The sequence below is a fragment of the Macrotis lagotis genome, chromosome 6, assembly GCF_037893015.1.
Source record: "Macrotis lagotis isolate mMagLag1 chromosome 6, bilby.v1.9.chrom.fasta, whole genome shotgun sequence".
In the NCBI taxonomy this organism is placed as follows: domain Eukaryota; kingdom Metazoa; phylum Chordata; class Mammalia; order Peramelemorphia; family Peramelidae; genus Macrotis; species Macrotis lagotis.
Genome location: NC_133663.1, coordinates 90719922 through 90742478, shown reverse-complemented (window position 1 = coordinate 90742478; position 22557 = coordinate 90719922). Strand labels below are relative to the sequence as shown.

The 22557-nt window shown below is 36.1% G+C and overlaps 1 protein-coding gene across 7 annotated transcripts in view; it reads left to right on the top strand.

Moving 5' to 3' along the window:
• Window positions 1-2537: 2537 nt before the first annotated feature.
• Window positions 2538-22557, top strand: part of CBY2 (chibby family member 2) — a 32274-nt gene continuing 12254 nt past the window's right edge. Inside the window, exons 1-2 of one of the 7 annotated variants that reach the window (XM_074192591.1) lie at window positions 2724-2811; window positions 8109-8154. Coding sequence is in view for 1 of the 7 variants with exons in the window: in XM_074192589.1 (XP_074048690.1) it covers window positions 2648-2722 (75 nt within the window). In the remaining 6 variants the exon portion in view is untranslated. The other 6 variants (XM_074192592.1, XM_074192590.1, XM_074192589.1 and 3 more) reach the window with 6 other exon arrangements.

Here is a 22557-nt window from a genome sequence, read left to right as displayed (position 1 = left end):
TATTCCCACCATCCATAAAGGTATCTAATATACCCTCAGTAAATAATTATTGATTGATTGATTGCTGCCCTTCATAATTGAAGAAGACCATGATATCAGTTGAATGATGGCATGACATGCACATTATGCTGATTAAAGTGAGGGGAATGTTATGCAAAGACATCCTTCTTACTACTTCTTTTTTTTTTTTTTGCAAGGCAAACGGGGTAAAGTGGCTTGCCCAAGGCCACACAGCTAGGTTATTATTAAGTGTCTGAGACCAGATTTGAACCCAGGTACTCCTGACTCCAGGCTGGTGCTTTATCCACTATGCCACCTAGTGCCCCATTACTAATTCTTTTAGAACCATCTAAACCCTGTACTTTAAATAGGTTTGACTACTTTGATGACAGGTTACATCCATACCTGTTACTCTCCCTTAGGAAAACTTCTGATGTATAATTTTTGTCCCCTAAGCCAGGTTTTAAATTATATTCTTTAATTTCCTAAAAGACAGAGGTCCAGAAAAAAACAGCTTTTAAAATAATTAATTTTAACTGGAAGCATAAGAACTACCATATGGAGATAGATCAATGGTCCACTCCTTATAACAGTGGTGCCAAGAGATGTTGGATGAGAAAAAAATGGTAACTCCCTAAAATTACAGAGATTCAGTAATATGAACATATTCAACTTGCCCGTTATGCATGTCATTTTATTATTTTTTTTTCTTACAATACTACATTAAACTACTTGGCTTTCCTTTACTATAACAAATACTGAGATGGAAAGGTCTTTTGTCCTCATATAATCCATTTTTCTACTTTAGTAATCCTTCCTTGATGTCTAGAATTAGGTTCAGGATAGTGGTTCTCCTTGTTATTTGGTATACTTTTGAAGAATGAAATGATCATTCTGGCAATCTAGGAATTTCACTGCTGTGCTTTGGACTGTATCATTCTTCCGTATCAAGCTGTAATTCATTCCTCAAACTGGACTATTTCCTCCTTTCACTCAGGTGATCTGAAACATAAATCCATGATAACAGAGCTTCTATTTCTCCCTCCATTAATCTTAATTCAAATCCATCCCCTCTGATTTTTGAATTTCATCTCATTAGAATATCTTCTTGATACCTATCCCACTTCTTATCCATTATGCTCCTTTTCAATCAGGTAAATCCTTTTCTGAGTCCTATTACAGTCATATTCCCATTCCATCAAGGTCTTCCACAATCAGTCCCCATCTTAATTTCCCATTACTTCCCAAGCCAAACTTGACTGCAGTGAATTCAGTCTTTTCACTGTCTCACTGCCAAGTCTTTCCTCAGTTCAGAAGCACAAAATAAGTTACCATTATAATTTATTCTGCACTTTATTCACAAAACAAAAGAGTCAAAAGGTCACCAAACAACTCTTTTATCTCCAGAGAATTGGTTACTGGTTGCAATAAGTATTCACTGGGGCTTCTGGGACAAATTCTAGGCTAAGGGAAGAAGAGACTCATGAAGGGAACCTTAGCCTTTGCCATATTCCCACCTAGATTTTTTTTTAGCATGTGTCTTAACCTTTTCATCTAAGCTGAAAGTGAAGTCTGGTGCCCATGGAATGGATGGACATCTTTTCTTTTGTATCTGCTCAGCGAGAATTTAGTGGGGGCTTGCTCACAGAGAACAGATGAATGATGAGAATGTTAGTATGAAGAATAATGGGAGAATTATTATGTATCAGATAAGAACTGGTGGATCATTGATTCCTAATCCCTACAGTAAGGAAAAACACATAGCTGGTGAATAATAATTGGATATGCCTATCCTGAGGTTGGGATCCAGTTTGCTTGTTTTTTTTTTTTTTAATAATAATAATCAGAAAGAATGAGCTCTGAATGAGTGGTAAGATCATAGCATTCTTAGGGCCAACCCAAGAGTATCTAAGACCCAATTTTCTTGGGATTTGATATATCTGTCTAGGGAGCAAGGGGATTAATCATCTGAAAATACCAGGAGCCTTATTTATACTTATCCTGCTCTCTTTGTGATTATGTGGTGGGAGGCCTTCTCCTAAGTCTTTCTGAGGTTAAGATTAGATGACCCCACATTCTTTCTGGCTTTGAATTTCTGTGATTCTATGATTAAATAGCCTAAGAAATGAAGAGTTTAAATAGGATGGTTTATTTCTCTCTGAAACAGAGGTGAAGGAATGGAAGCTTTGGAAGCCTGAGGCTTTGTCACAAAGCCCTATTGCCTAATAGTTTGGAATGGATGTTAAGACTTTAAATTATTTTTAATTTATTTTTTTGAATGTTGGACTTTTTGCATTTTATCTTTGTTCAGGTTGAGTAGAGGTTTGCTACCTTTCCTGAGCTAACCACCAGAGACATAAATAAGATTCCCACATAATAAGCTTTAGATATATGAGGTAGCCTTAAATCCACCCTGCCAGAGGGGAAAATTGTCTTTTGTCAAGCATGACTGGCAGCAGAGATGACCAAACTAGGGGACCATTTGTTGGGGTTCATTTTATGTCATACTACTCTATTCAGCTGTGTTGACAAAGGTTCCCATGGTCAATTTGCCTATCTGCCCATCACTAAACTGAAAGGCCATGTTCATGTCCACGTGGTTCTGAGAAAAACAATGTGCCTTGAGAATGTGTGGTAGTTGTTTGTGATGTCATCTCTAGAATGTTCCGAGTGCTTTGGAGACCAATTTTTACAAAGAACTTACACCTGGAATTTCACTTTGGTATGATTTTTTATTTTATTTTGATCAAAAAGATTAACCAAAACATAAGAATGTTGACATGAAGATAACTTCTCCGAAATATAATAAAGGTAAAGAAAAATAAAATAGGCCTAATGGCATTTTCACCCTGTTAATCTGACTGAGGGGAACCATGAGAAAATTTCAATGCTAGTGATATTTTCCCCTCTAAAATATGACTATAAAATTATTAATATTTTATATTAAAAACATATGTAGTGATTCTGAGAAAATAATCTTATTCTCTAATTAAGACCTAACTTTCCCCAAGCTCTACCTTTTTTTCTGGGGGGTGAAATATTCTATTCCACTCTTCCCTTCTTTCCCTCTCTCCAAATTTCCTGGACCAGCCTTTAAAGTTTAAATTCATATAGTTCATATATACTCAAAGCAATCCATGACTGAATCATTTTTGGGAAATGCCGTTATAGACCATCTGATTATTTGAAGCTGGGACCTGGAGGATGAGGTAGAGTGATGTGCATGTTCTTCACACTCAATTTATTTCTTTAGGGCACAAATAATTGGTTCTGTATATAGAAAGCAAAAGTGCAAAATAGCCATATTCTTTTTCTTCTATGAATAACTGAGATTTGAGTGTGAATATAGAAGCAAAAATATATCACATTTGAGCTCCACTGAGCATCTCTCTTGGCCAAATGAAAATTCAGAGGGGAATGGGGGGTTTAGGGGGATGTGCCAGATCTGAGAAGCTTTTTAGTTCCACCTAGGATTGACCTATTGAAGAAAAATATGGCATGTGGTTTTTTTTTGTTAAAGATATACTTATTTTCCAAAATTATTGTGTAGCATCTTGAAAATAATGTTGAATGTCATCTGAATATTGGGGTTTTAGCCCTAGCTCTCTCTGCCATTACTTAGTTTTGTAACCTTGGGAAAGGGACTAAATCTTTCTCATTCTAAACTTCCTCATCTGTAAAATGAGGCAGCTTGTTCTGATCAGTGGTTTCCAAAGTAAGTGCATTGGAATAGCACCAAGGGGGGAATGTGACTTGAGCCTAAGGGATAAGCTGATCAACCAATCAGAAAGTGAGAAGATGGGTCCCATCCTTGCCTCCCCTTTTCCAGCTAATAGTGAAGTTTGTCTTTAACACAGCTCAACCACTTTCACACTTCCTTGGATAACTTTTACTCACTCCCTTGCACATCTGACCTTCAATGATTATACTCATATGTGCTGGTCCTTATAATATCATAACCTAATTCCTGACTTAGGCACAAAGTAGTATCTGTATTTGCAAAACTCCATCTAACCCCTTTGGCTTCATCCAATATCTTTGGATTGTGATCACTGCAGTCTTTGAATTCTGGGGGAAAAGTAACTATGCATCATCACCCTTGCACAAACTTTTCTTTTTTTCAGTGTGGAAGAGTGAGTATCATAGAATTAACAGATATAGATGGATTGTAATAACATTTTTTACTCCCAATATACCCATCTTTTGAAAATTTCTCTATTTCTGGAGAGGGCACCATCATGCTTCTTGTCTCCCAGATTCTCAACCTCCATCTTGTCTTCTCATTCAATTGAAACGGTTCTGTTTAAAGTTGCCAATTGTCTCTTAATTGCCAGATTGGATGACTTTTTCTCAGTCCTCAACTCTGACCTTTGTGACCATGTTGACCACCCTCTCCTTGATATTTATTCTTCTTTGGGTTGTTCTGACACTATTTCTTGTTTCTTTCATCTCTGAGACCACTCTTTAATTTCCTTTTCTTGTTTAATTCATAGCCCCTAACAGGGAATATTACCCTATCTCTATATGTATGAGATTGATTGATCTATCTACTATCTATCCATCTACCTATAATCTTTCTCCTAAATTCCAGACTCGCAACATGAAGTGCCTATGAGATATTTTGATGTACCATTGGCATTTCAAAGGCAAAATATCCAAAAGAGAAATCATTATCTTTTCCCCTTCATGCTCCTACCCTCATCCACATGTCTTCTGAATTTCCCTATTTCTATTGAGCATACATTAAATCACTCAGACTCTCCTCAATCCTGATGTTATTTGATTTCTCCTTGGTTCCTCTCACCCCAATATTGAAATCATGCCATTTATACCTCTCCAATATCTCTTGTATTTTTTCTCTTCTCCCTATTCATATACCATTACCTTAATTCAATGCCTCATAGTTCCTCCCCTAAACTAAAGTTTTCTAATTTAGTCTCTTTGCCTCAGATCTATCCCCCTCTCTAATAAATTCCCAACACAGCAGCCAAAGTGACTTTTTCTTAAAGTGTAGATAGGCCCATGTCACTTCCTTACTCTTCATTAACTCCAGTGGTTTCCAATTGATTTCAGGATCAAATGTTATTTTATCTGTCTCATTCTCCCCCCTCCCCAATCCCTTAAGATCACTTCCCTAGTAACATCTTGACCTCTTGCTCTCACTCATCACACATAGAAATCCATTGCCATGTCTTTTTATCCTTTCAACAACACCTCACATATATTTTTCTTTTTATTCACAAAGCTATCACTCTATATGTAGGCTCTCATTACTTTGCCTGGATTGATGCAATAACCTTCTAATTAGCCTACTCATCTCAAGTCTCTTCTTAGTCTCAACAATCTTCTATTCAGCTGCCATGGTGTTTTTCCCTAAAGCTTGTGTGTTTCTCTCCTCCTACCCTTCATTAAACTCCACTGGTTCCTTATTATGTCTAGCTCTAAATATAAAATTCTCTGGCATTTAAAACTTTTCATTACTTGGCCTCTTCCTAGATTTCTAGTCTTTGTACATTTAATTCACTCCCTATTCTCTGACCTAGCTATGTTGACGTACTCACACACAAAATTTCATCTCTAAAGACTTCTTGTTTTGCATGCATTTATTTTCCCTCCTCACCTCTAAGCACAAATTCCACCTTCTTCAGGAGACATTTCCTTGTCTCAATGGTTAGTTCCTTCCCCTCTCAGATAATCACAAACTTACTCTGTTTATGTCTTCTTTGTACACATATATGTGCATGCCATCTTCAACATAAGATTTAACTCCTTGGACCAGGACTATTTTTGCCCTTCTTCATAACCCCAGAAAGTGATTTTATTTTTTAATTAACTGGCAAGTACATCAGTATAGTAACATGAATATAATCTATAAATGGGAAGTTATAAGGGTATGCACAGAATTTTTTTAAGTGATAGAGTACAATCAAAAAACTTTGAAAGCTACTGGACTGGATAATTTTTATTTTAAAGTTATGAAATATAAATGTTTTAAAAAGATCATTGTTCCATCTTAATGATACTCTCCCTTGTAACAAAGAAATACCATTAAGTACACAACATCCCTATGTAGACAGCACATCTGACATGCCTTATTTCTTACCCAGAGTCTATCACTTTTCTGCTGTTAGACAGGGTGTGTTTCAGTGGGTATAAACAATTTTTTTTATAGTCCTCTGCCAGCTCTCAATTTCTAATATTCTATGAAATGGTCCACCATCTCAAAATAGTTATCTGAGATTTGAAGGACAGGGTCAAACTGCTTCTTAGCCTAAATACATGAGAATGAATATATGTGAAGACATTTTAGAAATACAAGGTAGAAGTTAATGTTAAAGGGATCATCGTTTTGATGAGTCAAGCTACAGTCACTGACTCCATGCCTACTTCCAAAAGATGAAGGAGATGGGAGTTACAAGTTCTTTGGCGTCAGTAGACAGAGCAAAGACTATTGAGCTGATGAAAGGTATGATAGTAGCTTTTAGTTCTTGGTTCCAGATTTACCAAAACACTCTTCAGATGGTTGCTGGCATCTGCTACCAGAGGCTTGGGATTGTCTCTTATTGCTATGTCACAATGGGGGCTGTCTTATTCTTCTGATGTTGCTCCTTCATTCAGTTTTCAAACCTCAGCCACTTAGGCTGAAATGTGGAATTGAAGGAGTCAAATGTGGAGGTAAAGCCTATAATGTTTGATACAGAAATGACTTGGGTTAAAAACAGCTTTTCAGTGGGTAGAGAGAGATTTCTAAAGCAAAAACCCTCCCAAAGGACTTTGAGGAGAGTAGAAATGGAAGGAAAATGACTGGATTTCTCCTTTTATAAGCATTTGTAAAATATGGGGCAAGTGGGACCAGCTAGATTGCACAATATGTCAACTTCCTGCATGCTGATTAATCAGAATTAAATCTGTTTCTCTTTGAGGATATGCTACTGCTATTAGTAGAATTACGTTAATGACTATCAGTGTGGGAAAATTCATGTTTAGAACTTAAATACTAGTAGGCTCTTTTTGTTTTGTTTTGGCATGATGGTGTTATGGGTGTATATAGGGGTGGCAAGCAGCTCTTGAAGGAATGTTTCTGTTGGTGGCTCTTTCTTTTGAGTTACTGTCTACCTATTCCATTAGATCTCTGCATTATTATTTTGAGAGGCTACTGCCTCTGGTGTGATGAATAGAGAACAAATCTCAGAGTCAGAAAGACAGGTTCAAATTCTGCCTCTGACACAAATTGATTTTGTCACCTTGGACATGCCATTTAACTTTTCATTGTCCCCAGGAGAACAATTCTCTGAAATTGTTGACTTGTAGTAGTAAAGAAAGTTCCTTCAGGTCTGGTAAAACAACCCCACATCTCCCTCCCCCCTCAAAAAAACCATCCAAATTTAGTGACAAATGGCAAGAATTCATGGAAAATCAGGAGAGGGAAGGGAAATGATGTATTTTAGAAGAACTTTTGGTTGAAAGAACTATCTGTATGGTAGCTACCTCTTCCCACTAATTCACAGGAAGCAAAGACCTTAAGTTGATGAGGATGTTATAGATGGTTAGATAGGTAGAAGAAGGAGAGATAGGAGTGTGTTGGGGAAGGAAATATTTACCAAATTTGATCCTGTGTTATAGGGAAAGGACAGGACGTTTATTCCTTTTCCAAACAATAGAAGGATCTGTGGGAGATTAGATGTGGGATGACTAGAATGTTTTCTGGTGATATGTATTGAAAAGATGGGAGAAGGGCTCATTGGCTCATGGTGGTGTCCAAGGGATTAGATGTTCTGTGGCTTTGAGCCTATTGGGTCATCTAGGAGCATTGCAGCACCCCATTTGTAAAAATCAGGAGGTTTATGAGCGAAGAGAAAGAATTTATTTTGTAAGATGGATAGGATATCCTTTTTTCAAGAGCCACACTTTCTTATGTTTATACATCATATCATAGATTTAGAACTAGAAGGGATCTTAAAAGTCATTTTGTTCAACCCCTCATTTTATAGATAAGGTAACTAAGTGAAGGTCAGGGTTGATGACTTGCTTAAGGCCACATAGATTGTAGAGCCTAGGATTCAAACCTAGGTGCTATGATTCTAAATATTTTTTTTTCACTGTCCCAGGCATGACTCAGCTCAGATGACGCCTCTTTCCTGATTCGCCTAGTTAGTATGTATTTTTGCTGCCCCAAATTATATTTTATCTATTCATCTGTTTAAATATTGTACCCACTATTCTACATGCTCTCCCACCCCAGTAAAATATCAGCTCCATGAGATATGGGACTATTTTATCTTTAATTTTTTATTCCCAGAAATTAGCACAGTGGCTTGTACATAGTAGATGCTTAAAAATGCTGATTTAATTTAATTATGTATATATATATGTATTATATGTGTATCTATGCATATTATATATATAATTTTGTAATCAGAGATTCTATACCAATCTCATTATGCTGCTTTATGTATTGCTGTTTTATTTAATCCATATATAACAATTTATTGTGAGCAAGCCTAGTGTGATAAGAATAGAATCCTGGCCTAAAGGCAGGAAGATCTGGGTTCAAACTCATCTCTGACACATCCTGCCTGAATGACTTTAAGCAAGTCACAAAAAAATCTCAGTATCCTCAGGCAATTCTCTATAAGACCAAAAGTACAGAGCAAGTATTTATATCTTTTTTGGTAAAAGGGACTTCCTCTTTCAGAGATGAAATCAAAGATCCAATAAAAAAACAAACAAATACTATGAATATATTCAATTTTTTCCTGTTTATCGTTTTCTATAACATGTTAAAAATGGTTTTCAACATTCATTTTAAAATATTTTTTAAAATATGTTTTGAGATTTTGAGATTTTTTTTCATTCCCTCTCCCTTTCTAAGACTTCCCAAGCAAGTAATTTGATATAGGCTTTGTATGTACAATCATGTTAAACACATTTTCATATTAGTCATGTTGTAAAAGAAGAATAAGAACAAAATGGAAAAAATAAAAAAATAAAAAATTTTTATAAATGAAGATAGAATACTTTTATATGTGTTCAGACTCCATAGATCTTTTTCTGAATATGGATGGCATTTTTCATCACAAGTCTTTTGGCATTGTCTTTGATCATTGTACTGCTAAGAAGAACTAAGTCTACCACAGCTGATCCTCATACAGTGTTTCTGTTACTCTGTGCAATGTTCTCTTGCTTTTGCTCACTTCACTCAGCATCAGATCCCCATGAACATGTGCATTATTGTTTAGTTGTAGCCAATTCTTTATGACCCTGTGGACCATATCACACCAGTACTGGTCATGGGGTTTTCTTGGCAAAGATACTAGATTTCCTTCTCCAGTAGATTAAGGCAGGGAGAGCTAAAGTGACTTGCCCAGGTTTCACAAACAGAGTACGTGTCTAAAGTTAGAATTGAAATAAAATCTTCCTGCCTCCAGGTCTAGTCTTCTATCCACTGAGTCACCTAGCTGCCTCACATATATCAAATAATGATAGATATAGGTATTTACGTTGTCTATACATAGAGAGTCCAACACAGCTTTTGAGGTCCCATCTAACTTTCTGGTTGTATTTTCACACATAATGCAACTTTTCCTCTTCCCTAGACATTCTTTTTGTTTTGCTTCAAAGAGTTTCCAGGAGGTCAGGAAGTCCATCTTACCACAATAGAAAAGATCCTGGCTTAAAATTCTGAAGATCAGGGTTCAAAATACTGCCTCTGACATTATTGCCATTGTGTGAACTGAGGCAAGTTGCTAATTTCCCTGGACCTTATTTTTTTTCCACCTGTCAAATGAAGGAACTCGACAAAATGTCCTTTGAGCAGCTATGGGCTGCCCAGTGGAGCTTTAGGAGGCTAGGAGCATCCACCATTTTGCCAACAGGATTTATAGGACTTCACTGTACAAGTGCCTCTGGGTGTGCAGCCCATCAGATCTTTTCTTTTTCTTCTATTACGCTGCAAATTCACACAGTTTGCTATTTGTTATCACCTCTAGGTCTATTCAGGCTTTATTGATTTCCACTTTTTCTTTCTCACATTAAATATTTGTGTTTCTGATTTATTTCCCCCCAGTGCATTGACTCGGGGTCCTTTTTTTATCCAAGCTGTCATTGTTATTTCTTGCCTGGATGTCTGACCTGTGAGTCCCCTTTGTAGACAGCAGTTTCAGTGTTCCCTGATATTTGCAACATTTCCCAATTGGAGGAGGCGCTGAGAATTTCATTAAGGCATTGTTTACTTCGAGATCCTTAATGAAGATTCTAAATAAAATTGGAATGAACACAAGCAGCTCTCCCCTCCTCGCCTGCTTCCTGACACATTTCCATTCCTCATTAGCCTTTGTTTGTGTCTGTCCTTCAGACACCATTCAGCCCCCCTGACAGGACTCCTGGCCGTGCCAGTTTCAATGAATGTTTGGAGTGAGATTTCATGAGATTCTATGTCAAATGCTTAACTAAAACTACAATATATGACATCTCCTTTATCCCTCTGTCTGCTTATGTTGTAACTCTGTGGAAAAAAAAACCACCCTGCGATCAAATTTGTCTTCCTGGGATTTATGAACACATGCTGTTTATTGCCTATTATCCTTCACATGTCTGCACATTTTTTTCTTCTGTTAATATATAGACTTGGTTATTTTACCTGGAGTCAAGTTAGATTTAGAGACCTATGTTAAGGCAGTATCGCTCTGTCTCTGTCTCTTTTTTGTTTGTCTCTCCCGGCTTGTCTCTATCTTTCTATCCAGAGAGAAAACTGGTATTGAGTTTCTAGCTTCTGTGTCTCTGTGTCTCTGTGTCTCTGTGTCTCTGTGTCTCTGTGTCTATGTCTGTCTGTCTGTCTGTCTGTCTGTCTGTCTGTCTCTCTCTCTCTCTCTCTCTCTCTCTCTCTCTCTCTCTCTGTCTGTCTCTCTGTCTCTCTCTGTGTGTCTGCTTCTCTGTGTTTCTGTCTTCTTTCTCCTTTCCCCTTTCTTTGTTTCTTTCTCGGTCTTTTCCTATTCAGAATAAAATACTAGTATTAGTTCTGTGTTTCCAGCTTCTCTGTCTCTGTGTCTGTCTGTCTCTCTCCCTCCAAAGTAAAAATTAGTACCATCTCTGAGTTTCTGCTCTCTCTCTCTCTCTCTCTCACTTTGTCTCTGTCTATCTCTCTCTCACTGTCTCTGTCTCTCTCTGTCTCTGTCTCTCTCTCTCTGTCTCTCTCTCTCTCTCTCTCTCTCTCTCTCTCTCTCTCTCTCTCTCTCTCTCTCTCTCTCTCTCTCTCCCCTCCCCCTCTGCCCAGAGTTAAAAAACTGGTACCATCTCTAAGTTTCTAACCTCTCTGCTTGTCTGTCTGTCTGTCTGTCTCTCTCTCTCTCTGCCTCTTTTTCTGTGTTCAATTCATTTTTTTTCAGTTTAATAGACATGTATTAAGCAAGTGTGGTATGATTTGAACTGGGAATGCAAAGATTAAAAACTACTCTGGGTTTTTGCTTTCCAAGGGTTTTGCCCTCTAATAGGGAAGGCAACATCTTTCCATTAGCATATTATATAAGTATGATATTTTATAATTTCAGATTTGGAAGGGAATTTCAAGAGTCAACTAATGCAAGAAGCTTTTTATAAAACTCGGGACCTGTGATGTCCTTGGTAGCCAAGCAGATAAACAACTTTTAAAATTTAACTTTAAAAGTTTAAATTAGACTTGAATAAAACCCCCTCCATAACATCTCTGCCAAATGGTTTGTTCAGCTAATCTCTAGAAGCTTTTGGAGACATCCAGTGAGGAGGAACTAGGTCAAGAAGTTCTGAGATCAAATGCAGTTGCAGTCAAGAAGATCCAAGTTCAAATCTGACTTCAAACCCTTAACTATGTCTTGCTGAGCAAGTCTCAGACATTTACTAGTTGTTTGACCTTGGGAAAGTCACTTAACCGGGTTTTCTTCATCTGTAAAATGAGCTGGAGAAGTAAATATACTATTTCAGTATTTTTGACTAAAAAAACAAAAACAAAAATACTGACCCCAAAAGGGTCAGGACAAGTTGAATTGAAGTGAGGAGGAATTCACTACTAGTTGAAGTTGACCCTTCCACTTTTAGATATTTCTAATTGTTAGGCAGTTTCCCCTTTAAGACTAATCTGCTAGTCTTTAGGTAGAGTGTGTTAGGAGTAATTCAAAGTGTTCTAAGGAAAATTTTAGAAGGAAGAGATTACTTTCATGAAAGTGGGGAAAAGGACAGTGGGTGGTGAAGAAGTCCTAGAGGAAGTAGCCGCTGAACCAGACCTTGACTGGGATTTAAATAGGCCAAGAGGACATAAGTGAACTACACCAATGTGTGGAGGTAAACGCTACTGACGTCTAGCTGAACAATGCTGAACTAGCTGCTATGATCTTCAAAATAATTTTAATAGTTGTTGTTCAGTCATTTCAGATACTTTAAAACCCCATTTGAGGTTTTCTTGGTAAAGAAAGGGAGAGGTTTCCCATTTCTTTCTCAGTTCATTTTACAGATGAGGAGAAACAGGCAAACCAAGTGACTTGCCTAGGGTCACACAACTAAGGTTAAGGTAAGGGTTTGAAGCTGGATTTGAACTCAGGTCTTCTTTTCTTCAGGCCAGCATCTTTATCTGCTTGTGCCACTTAGTGGCTCCCATTCTAATAATTCCAAAATTGTAGCTTAAAGATATCAGTCAGCAGGTGTGGACAAGAGAAAATTAGTATGGTATAACAGAAAGAGTGTTAGCTTTGGAATCAGACACTGTGGTCTCAAATCCTGGTTCCACCACTTTTATCTGTTATATCTTGGGCAAGTCACTTGATTTCTTTGATGAAGCCTCAGTCTCATCCATAAAACTGGATCAGATCAATAAATTAATAAACATTTTTTGAGATCCCTTCTGCTTCTAAATCTACAATCCCTTGGCTCTTTTCCAGGGGATACTTGGAAATTTTACTCAATGGCCTAAAGGCAGGTTGCCCACAATTTCCCAAGGGTAGAGAGAACATGCTTTGGCATCTAGTTATTGAACTCCACCTTCAAATAGCAGCTAGTCTCACCCCCTATTAAATATTAAGCAGGAGACCATTCTTCATTGGAAATTCTGGCTCTAACCCTCCTGAAAAGTCATCCTCCTTAGTGACATCACCAAACAATAGGGCATCAGAGACCAACTCTGTGGACAAAGGTAAAATTTGTCTGTGAAGCCCTGCCTCCTGTCCTTTGCTGTATTCTTTTGTCTTCTATTCTTATCCAGGCATCTTTATTAACATAGTCAGAGACTCAAGACTCATCCACATTGAAGTGTAGGTAACTTAATGGACTTCCTTCATCTTATTTTTTTTTGCAAGGCAACGGGGGTTAAGTGGCTTGCCCAAGGCCACACAGCTAGGTAATTATTAAGTGTCTGAGCCACCCCCTTCATCTTATTTTTAAAGAGGATGATGTTCTCAGACTAAGGGAATGATTTCCTAATGGTGCCTTTTCCAACCTTTGATAAAAGTGTGTGTGTGTGTGTGTGTGGGTTAGGGATTGGGCAGAAGAACTTTCTGCCACCCCTCAAGTCAAATCATGTAGGCAATTCTTTCCAATTCTAAGTTCCCACTAAAAGCTATGATTACATAATTCTGATTGACCAAAGGCTGACTAGATCTGTCATCAAAAAGCTTTGTTCATTTCTTTTTAGTTTTTTTTGCAAGACAAATGGGGTTAAGTGGCTTTCCCAAGGCCACACAGCTAGGTAATTATTAAGTGTCTGAGACCAGATTTGAACCCAGGTACTCCTGACTCCAGGGCCGGTGCTTTATCCACTATGCCACCTAGCCGCCCCTAGCTTTGTTCATTTCATAATACTATCAAAACACAGGTGTAGTAATTAGTTTTATATAGATGTGCATATAGATAAACTTACATATATAGGTATACATATAGCCCATATTCACATCTACAGGGGTAGCTAGATGGTGCAGTAGGTAGAGTGCCAACCTGAAGTGAGGAGGAACTGAGTTCAGATCTAATCACAGACACTGTGTGCCCTTGGACAAGTCACTTAACCCTGATTGCCTCATAACCTGGGTTATCTCCAGTCGTCCTGATTTCATATCTGACCATTGAACTCAGATGACTGGAGGAGAAAGGCTGTTGACTTAGCACAGCATCCCCTCACTCAAATCCAATTCATGTGAATGTCATAGCATCACCTCCCTGATGTCATAGTCTTCTTCAAGAACAGAGGACAAACATCATTATCACCATCATCATTCACATATACACATTTGCATATTTACATACATACAAATGATTATACATATACATGACCATGTATTAGAAATATATAATTTTAATATATTTGACAAATTCCTTTTCTTCATAATCTTTTTCCCCTCCAAATCAGGAAATGCATATTCAGTATTAATTCCCTCATTTGCCAGGGCAGTCTTTTTTCCTCTGTGAATTAGCTTCCTTTACCTCTAAAAGTCAACATTGGATCATCTTGCTTTAGGATTTTTTTTTAAGCAATTGTTTCTAACTAGCTGAATATTTGATCAGATGCTACATGGGAACATTTGTGGTGAACTGGCACTTCAGTGGTGTGATAGACCACAAAGCTTTTCTTGAGATTAAAGGAATATCCAGGGTGGAAAAACTCCAACTATATAACATGCCCAGTCCTATCCTGTCTGCCAGAAATACATAGGAATTAGGTGTTCACGCAAAGCCCAGGGCTAAGAGTTTATCCTAGTTTCGTTTTTTTCCAGACATTTTTTAATTTGCTTTGACTGTGGTTACACATGTGTCCCTATGAGCAATTGTGGAATGCTTTTCAGGATCTTTGACTTACAGAAAGACCTGGAAGGAAAAAACAAAACTAAGATGCATTTAAACACACACACACACACACACACACACACACACACACACACACTTTCAGAGATTTTCAAACTTTCTGATGTTCTAGGGCATCCTTCTCTTTTTTAATTTCCCATCTTGGAAATTGAACCCAAGAGGTTCAAAGTAGCAGAATAGAGACCCAGAATAAATATGTCTTCCTGGACTTCAGATTCCTTTAAGGAAGCCTCATGATACACATTCTAATATCAATAAGATCAAAAAAGGAGAAAAAGGACACTCATCCTAAAATATTTTTAGAAACTCTTTGCAATGGCAAGGAACTGGATATTCAGAATTTGATTATATACTGGGGTAATTACTGAACTATGGTATGTGAATGTGATAGAATAGCCTTGTGCCATAAGAAATGATGGATGATGAAAAGGTCAGTTCTAGAACACACTGGGAAGACTTGGATGAATACATGCAGAGTGAAGTGAACAGAACCAGGAAACACATTTATACAATTACAACTCTGTAAAGACAAACAATTTTGAAAAACTTAAATTCTGAACACCTCAAGGACAAGTCATGATCTCAGAGGGCTGATTATGAGGAAGGCTTCCCACTTTGACAGAGAGGTAAAAGATTAAAGATGAATGAATGAGACAGTATAAGAAATGACCTTTATGCATCTTTTTTCCCTCCAGTTTTCAGGGGAAATGAGAGAGAAAGATGTTAGGGATGGAGTTGTCAAGAAAGAAACAGTTATTGAAGGATTTTTTTAATGCTCAGAAAAGAATAGAAAGACTCATAGATAAGCAGAATAGTTAGGAAATGTGAAATTTGTTATATATTTGAAAATAAAAGCAAGTTGTTTGTAATGGAGATTTACAGTCATGTACAATCTTTTTTTTTCTGTTCATATATATATATATACACACACACACATATATATATATATATATACACATGCACACTTGTTAGAACATAACAAGAATTAGATATGGAAATGCTTATTTTATTTTATTTGGTGTCTATTCAGTTCAGAATAAGATTAAAATTAAAAAGTTTTTTTTAAAAAGACTCTGCATTGCAGAAAAGAGTAATATAGAAAAGGACTTTGAATTGGAAAAGAATTTAAAGATTGTTTCACAAAGGAGGAAACTGAGGCCCATAAAGAAAATGCTTTGCCTAAGGTAATATGCAGCAAAACCTGATTTGGACCCAAACTGACTTCAGAACCAGTGCTCTTGCTGCTGCTGCTGACCAATTCCCAGGACACTTGTCTTCCTGAATTTTTTTGGCCTATAGGATCATCTCCCTTTTTTTCCTTTCAAAATGTCTTACTTCATTTTTCTTAACACCACAAGTGGAGATGCAGGGTGAAATTTTTTAGGGAGAGGCTGACTTTGGATTCAGAAAGATCTGGATTCAAATCTAGATGCTGATACTTTCCTAAGACTTTGAACTATTCAGTTAACTAAACTCTCTGTGACATATCTTAGATATAGGTTTTGTGGTAAATATTGGTGGTAAAGGATTGCTGATATTGTATGAAATTAACCTAAATGTCATTAGAGAAAAAGAAATACTTAAGAATTCTATATAACAGAATGTCAGTGAAATAGCATAAATAGAAAAGTATAATTAATCTCACTCCCCTAGATATATTTTGAGACTAGAACTTTGTGACTGTGGATGAGTGACACTTCATAATACTTTATTAAATGAAGTCAGCACTGTCTAGAATTAAAAAATTCAAATAGAAGCAGATGAATGAAATCCCTATTTATGGAATTGCTTAGGTCACAGACCAATTAAATTTTTTTTTATCCTAAATTTAAAATAAACATTTTTTAAAATTTATTTTTATTAAAGATATTATTTGAGTTTTACATTTTCCCCCAATCTTGCTTCCCTCCCCCTTCCCCCCCCCCAGAAAGCACTCTGTCAGTCTTTACTTTGTTTCCATGTTGTACCTTGTTCCAAATTGGGTATGATGAGAGAGAAATCATATCCTTAAAGAAGAGAAGTCTAAGAGGTAACAAGATCAGACAATAAGATATCTGGTTTTTTTTCTAAATTAAAGGGACTAGTCCTTGCACTTTGTTCAAACTCCACAGCTCCTTATCTGGATACAGATGGTATCCTCTTTTGCAGACAGCCAAAAATTGTTCCGGATTGTAGCACTGATGGAATGAGCAAGTCCTTCAAGCTTGAACATCACTCCCATGTTGCTGTTAGGGTGTACAGTGTTTTTCTGGTTCTGCTCATCTCACTCAGCATCAGTTCATGCAAATCCCTCCAGGTTTCCCTGAAATCCCGTCCCTCCTGGTTTCTAATAGAACAATAGTGTTCCATGACATACATATACCACAGTTTGCTAAGCCATTCCCCAATTGAAGGACATTTACTGGATTTCCAATTCTTTGCCACCACAAACAGGGCTACTATAAATATTTTTGTACAAGTAATGTTTTTACCTCATCTCTTCAGGGTATAGACCCAGTAGTGGTATTGCTGGGTCAAAGGGTATGCACATTTTTGTTGCTAAAATGAACATTTTTCACATACAAAATGGAACAGATAATTCTTTCACATTAAAAAAACAAAGATTTTTGAGTTTCTCTTCCTTCACATAAATTGTCATAATTTTTCCTAGCTCTAAAAAATATTCCTTGCCTATAATAAGGAATAATTTCTTATATTTTCTTTTATTTCATCTTTATTGTGAATTCATTTTTTCCTTTTTGATACTGAGTTTGATTTTCCTTTCTTTGTAAAAATCAGAGTAGTTGATTGTCTTATTTTTTAAAGAGGGATGAGAAATGAATAAACCTTCTAAGAACCTAATATGTGCCAAGCATTGTGCTAGCATTATCTCAGTTGATCCTCACAACAACCCTGTGAAACTGGTGCTATTATTATTCTCTTTGTATATTTGAGGAAACTGAGGCAGACAGTGTTTAAAACACTTGTCCAGGTTCACCCAGCTAGTAAGTAACTGAGGCTGAATTTGAAATCACAGTTCTGATTCCAAGCCCAGGATTATATCCACTTTTCTATATTTATCAATTCAATGGTGTGCATGCCTTTGTTAATGATTTTCAAAATGTTTAGTTTTGTGTTTAGGAAATTTTTTGTGTTGTTTATTTTACTTTATTCTCAATTCATTATTTTGTTTTTATTCTCTCTTTTTGATGAAGGCATTTATTCATATAAAATTTTCTCTAATGGTTTCTTTGACTACAACCCCAAAATATTTGTATGTTGTCTCATTGTTGTCATTTTTTTTTTTTGAGATTGAGTGTCTATATCTTTTTCAGACCAGAAGAGTAGGGACCAATCATTAATCTGATTCTACTATTGATAAACACAGGAATCTGACCTCCTAATATGGGCTAGTTTATCCTTGTTTAGGCCCACTGGTGATACTCCAGCTCCTGAGGATTTGCCATATTGATGCCAGACTCAGTACAGACACCTGATTAATTTGGTAACTATAGATTTGAACTCCCAAGTTCATCAGAGATATGTGTCACCAGTTCTGACTATCTGTCATTTTCTTTTTGAGTTATCTTACTTCTGTGATTTGTTCTTTGACCCACCAATTCTTTAGGACTAAAGTATAGTCTCTGATGTTTAATCTTTTCTTCAAAGGTCTTTTGTTAATATAAATTTTATTGCATTGTGATAAGTAAATGATTTGTTTAATAGCTCTGTGAAGTTTTTATTCCATAATTCATAATTTTTTTTGGTATAGTTGCCATATACAACTTGAAAAATCATCTCGATCTATTTCCATTAAGGAATCATCAAGGTTCTACTGTGTTTAATTTTTCTAAAATTCTATTTATATTTTTAGTTTCTATTTTTGGTTAGATTAGCTTTTCATTAGAGTTTTGACCCTTTTTTTGAGTCATTGGAACCTTGTGAATCTTATGGTCTTTTTTTTTTTTAGGTTTATGCAAGGCAAATGGGGTTAAGTGGCTTGCCCAAGGCCACACAGCTAGGTAATTATTAAGTGTCTGAGACCGGATTTGGACCCAGGTACTCCTGACTCCAAGGCTGGTGCTTTATGCACTACGCCACCTAGCTGCCCCATCTTATGGTCTTTTCTCAGAAATGTTTTTAAATGCTAGAAATAAAATATGTAATATTGAAAAGGAAACCAATTTTATTTGAAATAAGCATATATTTTAAAAAAGGTTCAGAGATCCCAAGTTGATTTAGATGCTATGTCATTTGGTGCTTACATATTAAACACTGATATCATTTTAATGTCTATGGTACCTCTAAGCACCATATTCCTAATTCTCTCTCAATCATATTTATTTTTGTTACTTTAATTGAAATGAGTATTGTTGTTTTTCCTTTTCTAACTTCAGTTGAAACATAATTAGTTCTTCTCTGACCCTTTAGTTTAAGTCTGAATGTTCATGTTTTAAACATATTTCTTATAAACTACATTGCTGAATCTTGCATTCCAATATATCCTGCAATCTTCTTCCAGTTTGTTGATGAGTTCATTCCACTAATGTTTTGGATATGACAGTTAATTTTGTATATTTAATTTCTTTATAAAATATCATATTCTTCTATTCTTGTCTTGAAACTCCCTTTTTACAAAGAAGAAAGTTGTGAGAATATGTATCACATTAATTGGTGGTGATGTCTACTCTGCTGACCTCCTTCTCTTCTCCTTGATCACACTTCTATCACAGATTTTTATTCTTTCTTTTTAATCCTTACTTCATGATTCACCTTCCAAAGTTGGAATTTGTCTAGCCTTATCCTACCTTTTCTTTCTCTTCTTCCCTGTTCTTGCCTACTTTCTGTTGAGTTTAGTGTTCTTCTATACTAAATTACTTTTTGTGTGTATGTGTGCTTTTGTGTATATTTGTAATATTCTATGAAAATAAAACTCATGTAATTTAAACTTTCCTGATTCCTTCCTCCAAGTTTGTATTAGTTTTATTTTTCATTCAGAATTACTTAAAATAATAAGTTCCAGAATTACTTAAAATAATAACTCCTTTCTTTCTTTGGCCATAATTTCCTCCTTTATTTTTCTTCATTTAATTTCATCAAAGAACAACAAAATTATTCCCTGTTTATCTCACTTAATTCCTTTGATGTCTCTTGAAGACATTAGGTTTTTGAGGGATTGTTTGTTTCTTTCTCTCTATGTTAAAATGTAAGCACTTTCTCAGTGTATAGTTCTTCTAATTGTTCCAAAGTATTTCCCTGTGTTTTTCTTGATTTATATGTTAGCATTTCAAAGTTTCTATTCCGTTCTGTTCTTTTCATCATTAATGCCTAGAAATTAAATGCCATTTCCCTGTAAGTATTAATGCTCAATTTTGCCAGGTAAGTTATACTCGATCATGTCTTTCTCATTTGTCTTTTGAAATTTCATGTTCCAATCTCTCTTCTCTTTTATAGTGGTAGCTTGTAAAGCATATGAGATCCTGATTACAGTTCCTTGGAACTTATATTTTTTATGTTTGTGTTTTTTCCTTTAACTTGAAAATTTTGGATTTTGGCTATGATGTTCCTGAGACTTTTTATTTTAGGGCTTCTTTTAGGAGGTAGCCAATGTATTCATCAGGTTTTTTGATTTATTTTTGTTTTTTACTTTAACTTCTGATTCTAAAACATATAAAGAGTGTTCATTTATGAATTCTTAAATACAGTTTCCAGGCCTATTTTTTGGTTATGGTTTTCAGGTAATCTGATGATTCTTAGATTATTTCTTTTTGACCTGTTTTTTTTTCAGTCCTTTGATTTCATTCAATTTTTCTTACTGTCACATAGAATATTTATTTCTTTGGTACATTCTGATTTTTTCAGACTGTCTTTTTCTAGGAGATTTTGTACATCCTGTATATAGTAGCTTTTCTTTCTAATTATTTTCTTTAAATCTCTCATTTAATTTAAATATTTTGTAATCTTTTTTTAAATGTCTTCCAGGAATCCTAATAGAAATTTTAACCAAGTTATATGTTTATCTGAGACTTTGATATAATGTCTATGGATTCACTGTCTTCCTCTAGTTAACTGTCCTGGGTGACCCTATATGTATAAACTTCCTTCCACCTTTACTTCATGAATTGGGAATTTTGGAGATGGGATAATGGGTCACTGATTGGTATTGCTGGCTCTCCCTTCTTCCAATGTCTGCTATACATAAAGTGAACTCAGATCCCTGGCTTACCCATAACCTCTGGATACAGTGTTTACTGAACTATTCAAGATTATCAGGAACAGTTTTTATCTGATTGCTTCAAATTTTCAAAGTCAATAGGATATATGGACCTACTGTTGCCTTCTTGCCTGGTTTCTATTCCCCATTTAGAGGGATCAGAGAAGTATAGGCATGCTTATCTTCCCTGAGGCTTGATGGAACTGTCCAGTTTTTCCCCCCTCTGGAATTTGCTGCCTGGAGCATTCCAAAGCTGTTGGAACTCAGAAAAACTTCCCAGTCCATACTTGCCCCATCAGGTTCCTCTGGCTGGACCTTATTTATAATGGGTTTTCACAGTCATTTGTTGAGGGGAGTAATCATTGTGAAGAAGAGGTTCACTTTCATTGCCACCACCAACAGTAACTTCAGATAAAAATCCAAGATATTCAGGATTAGCAGGAACCTCTAGTTTGCTTTCAACTCTGCCCAACCATCTAACATTTCAGGAAGAAACTCCTTTGGAGATGTAAACCGACACCTACTTTATAAGAGCTTAAGTCTGTCCCTTGTCTCCTCAGCAGCTGTAGCTACTCAGATAAGAAAAATAAATTCCAGCCACAAAAGTCCTTGGGGCTATCAAGAGGTTCAAACTACAGAAACATGTATGATTATTAGTAGAAATGACTTAAAGAAAGCTGCATTACTATCTACTTTGCAATTGAATCCTAAACACCATGAGATTTGTAGCTGGAAACTCCCATGTGCTGTCTTCCAATAGGATATAAGCTCCTTGAAAGAAGGGACTTATTCTGCTTTTTTCTATTTGTTTAGCTCAGTGCTTTGAACAAAGTATTAATAAATGTTTTTTCATTGCCTCACCTCACTCACTCACTCACTCATTCACTCACTCATTCTATTGATTCATCATAGGATTTGGAGCTGAATCTCTTTTATAGGTGAGGGAAATTGAAGCCCTGAGGGAAAAAAAAGATTTGCCTAATTCCTATGGCTTTTCAAAAGTATCAATCCATTCCTTATTCTTCCCCCCATTTTCTGTATCTACCTCCCCCCAAAAACAATTATTCCCAATAGAATGTAAATTCCTTGAAGGACAGGAATTTTAATTTGTCTTGTCATCAGTGTCTCAAAATTTATCAAATTAAACATATAGTAAGTGCTTAATAAATATTTGTTGATTGATTGATTACTTACCTAAAGTCAAAGTACCTAGGGGATGTTAGAAAGTAAACCAGGGATGACTTAATCACTCACTATTCTGATTTATCTTGGGTTAGGAGAAAGAGAAGGGATTAAAATGAAGCACAATGGAAAAGTAGATAAGCTAAAAAAATTTGGTATCTTAATTGAGAAAGAAAGGGGGCTATCGCCATAAATCAGCCTGTATCACTGCTTGATATCCATGGAGCTCATAGATGAGAAAGGAACAGTATAATGAAACAGCTAACTCCTTGGGGAGTTAGCCATATCAGAGGGTCCCCAAATGAGTGAAACTTATATGCAGAGATAAGGCTAACTGAGCTTAGAACCACAGGACTGTGGCTGCAGGA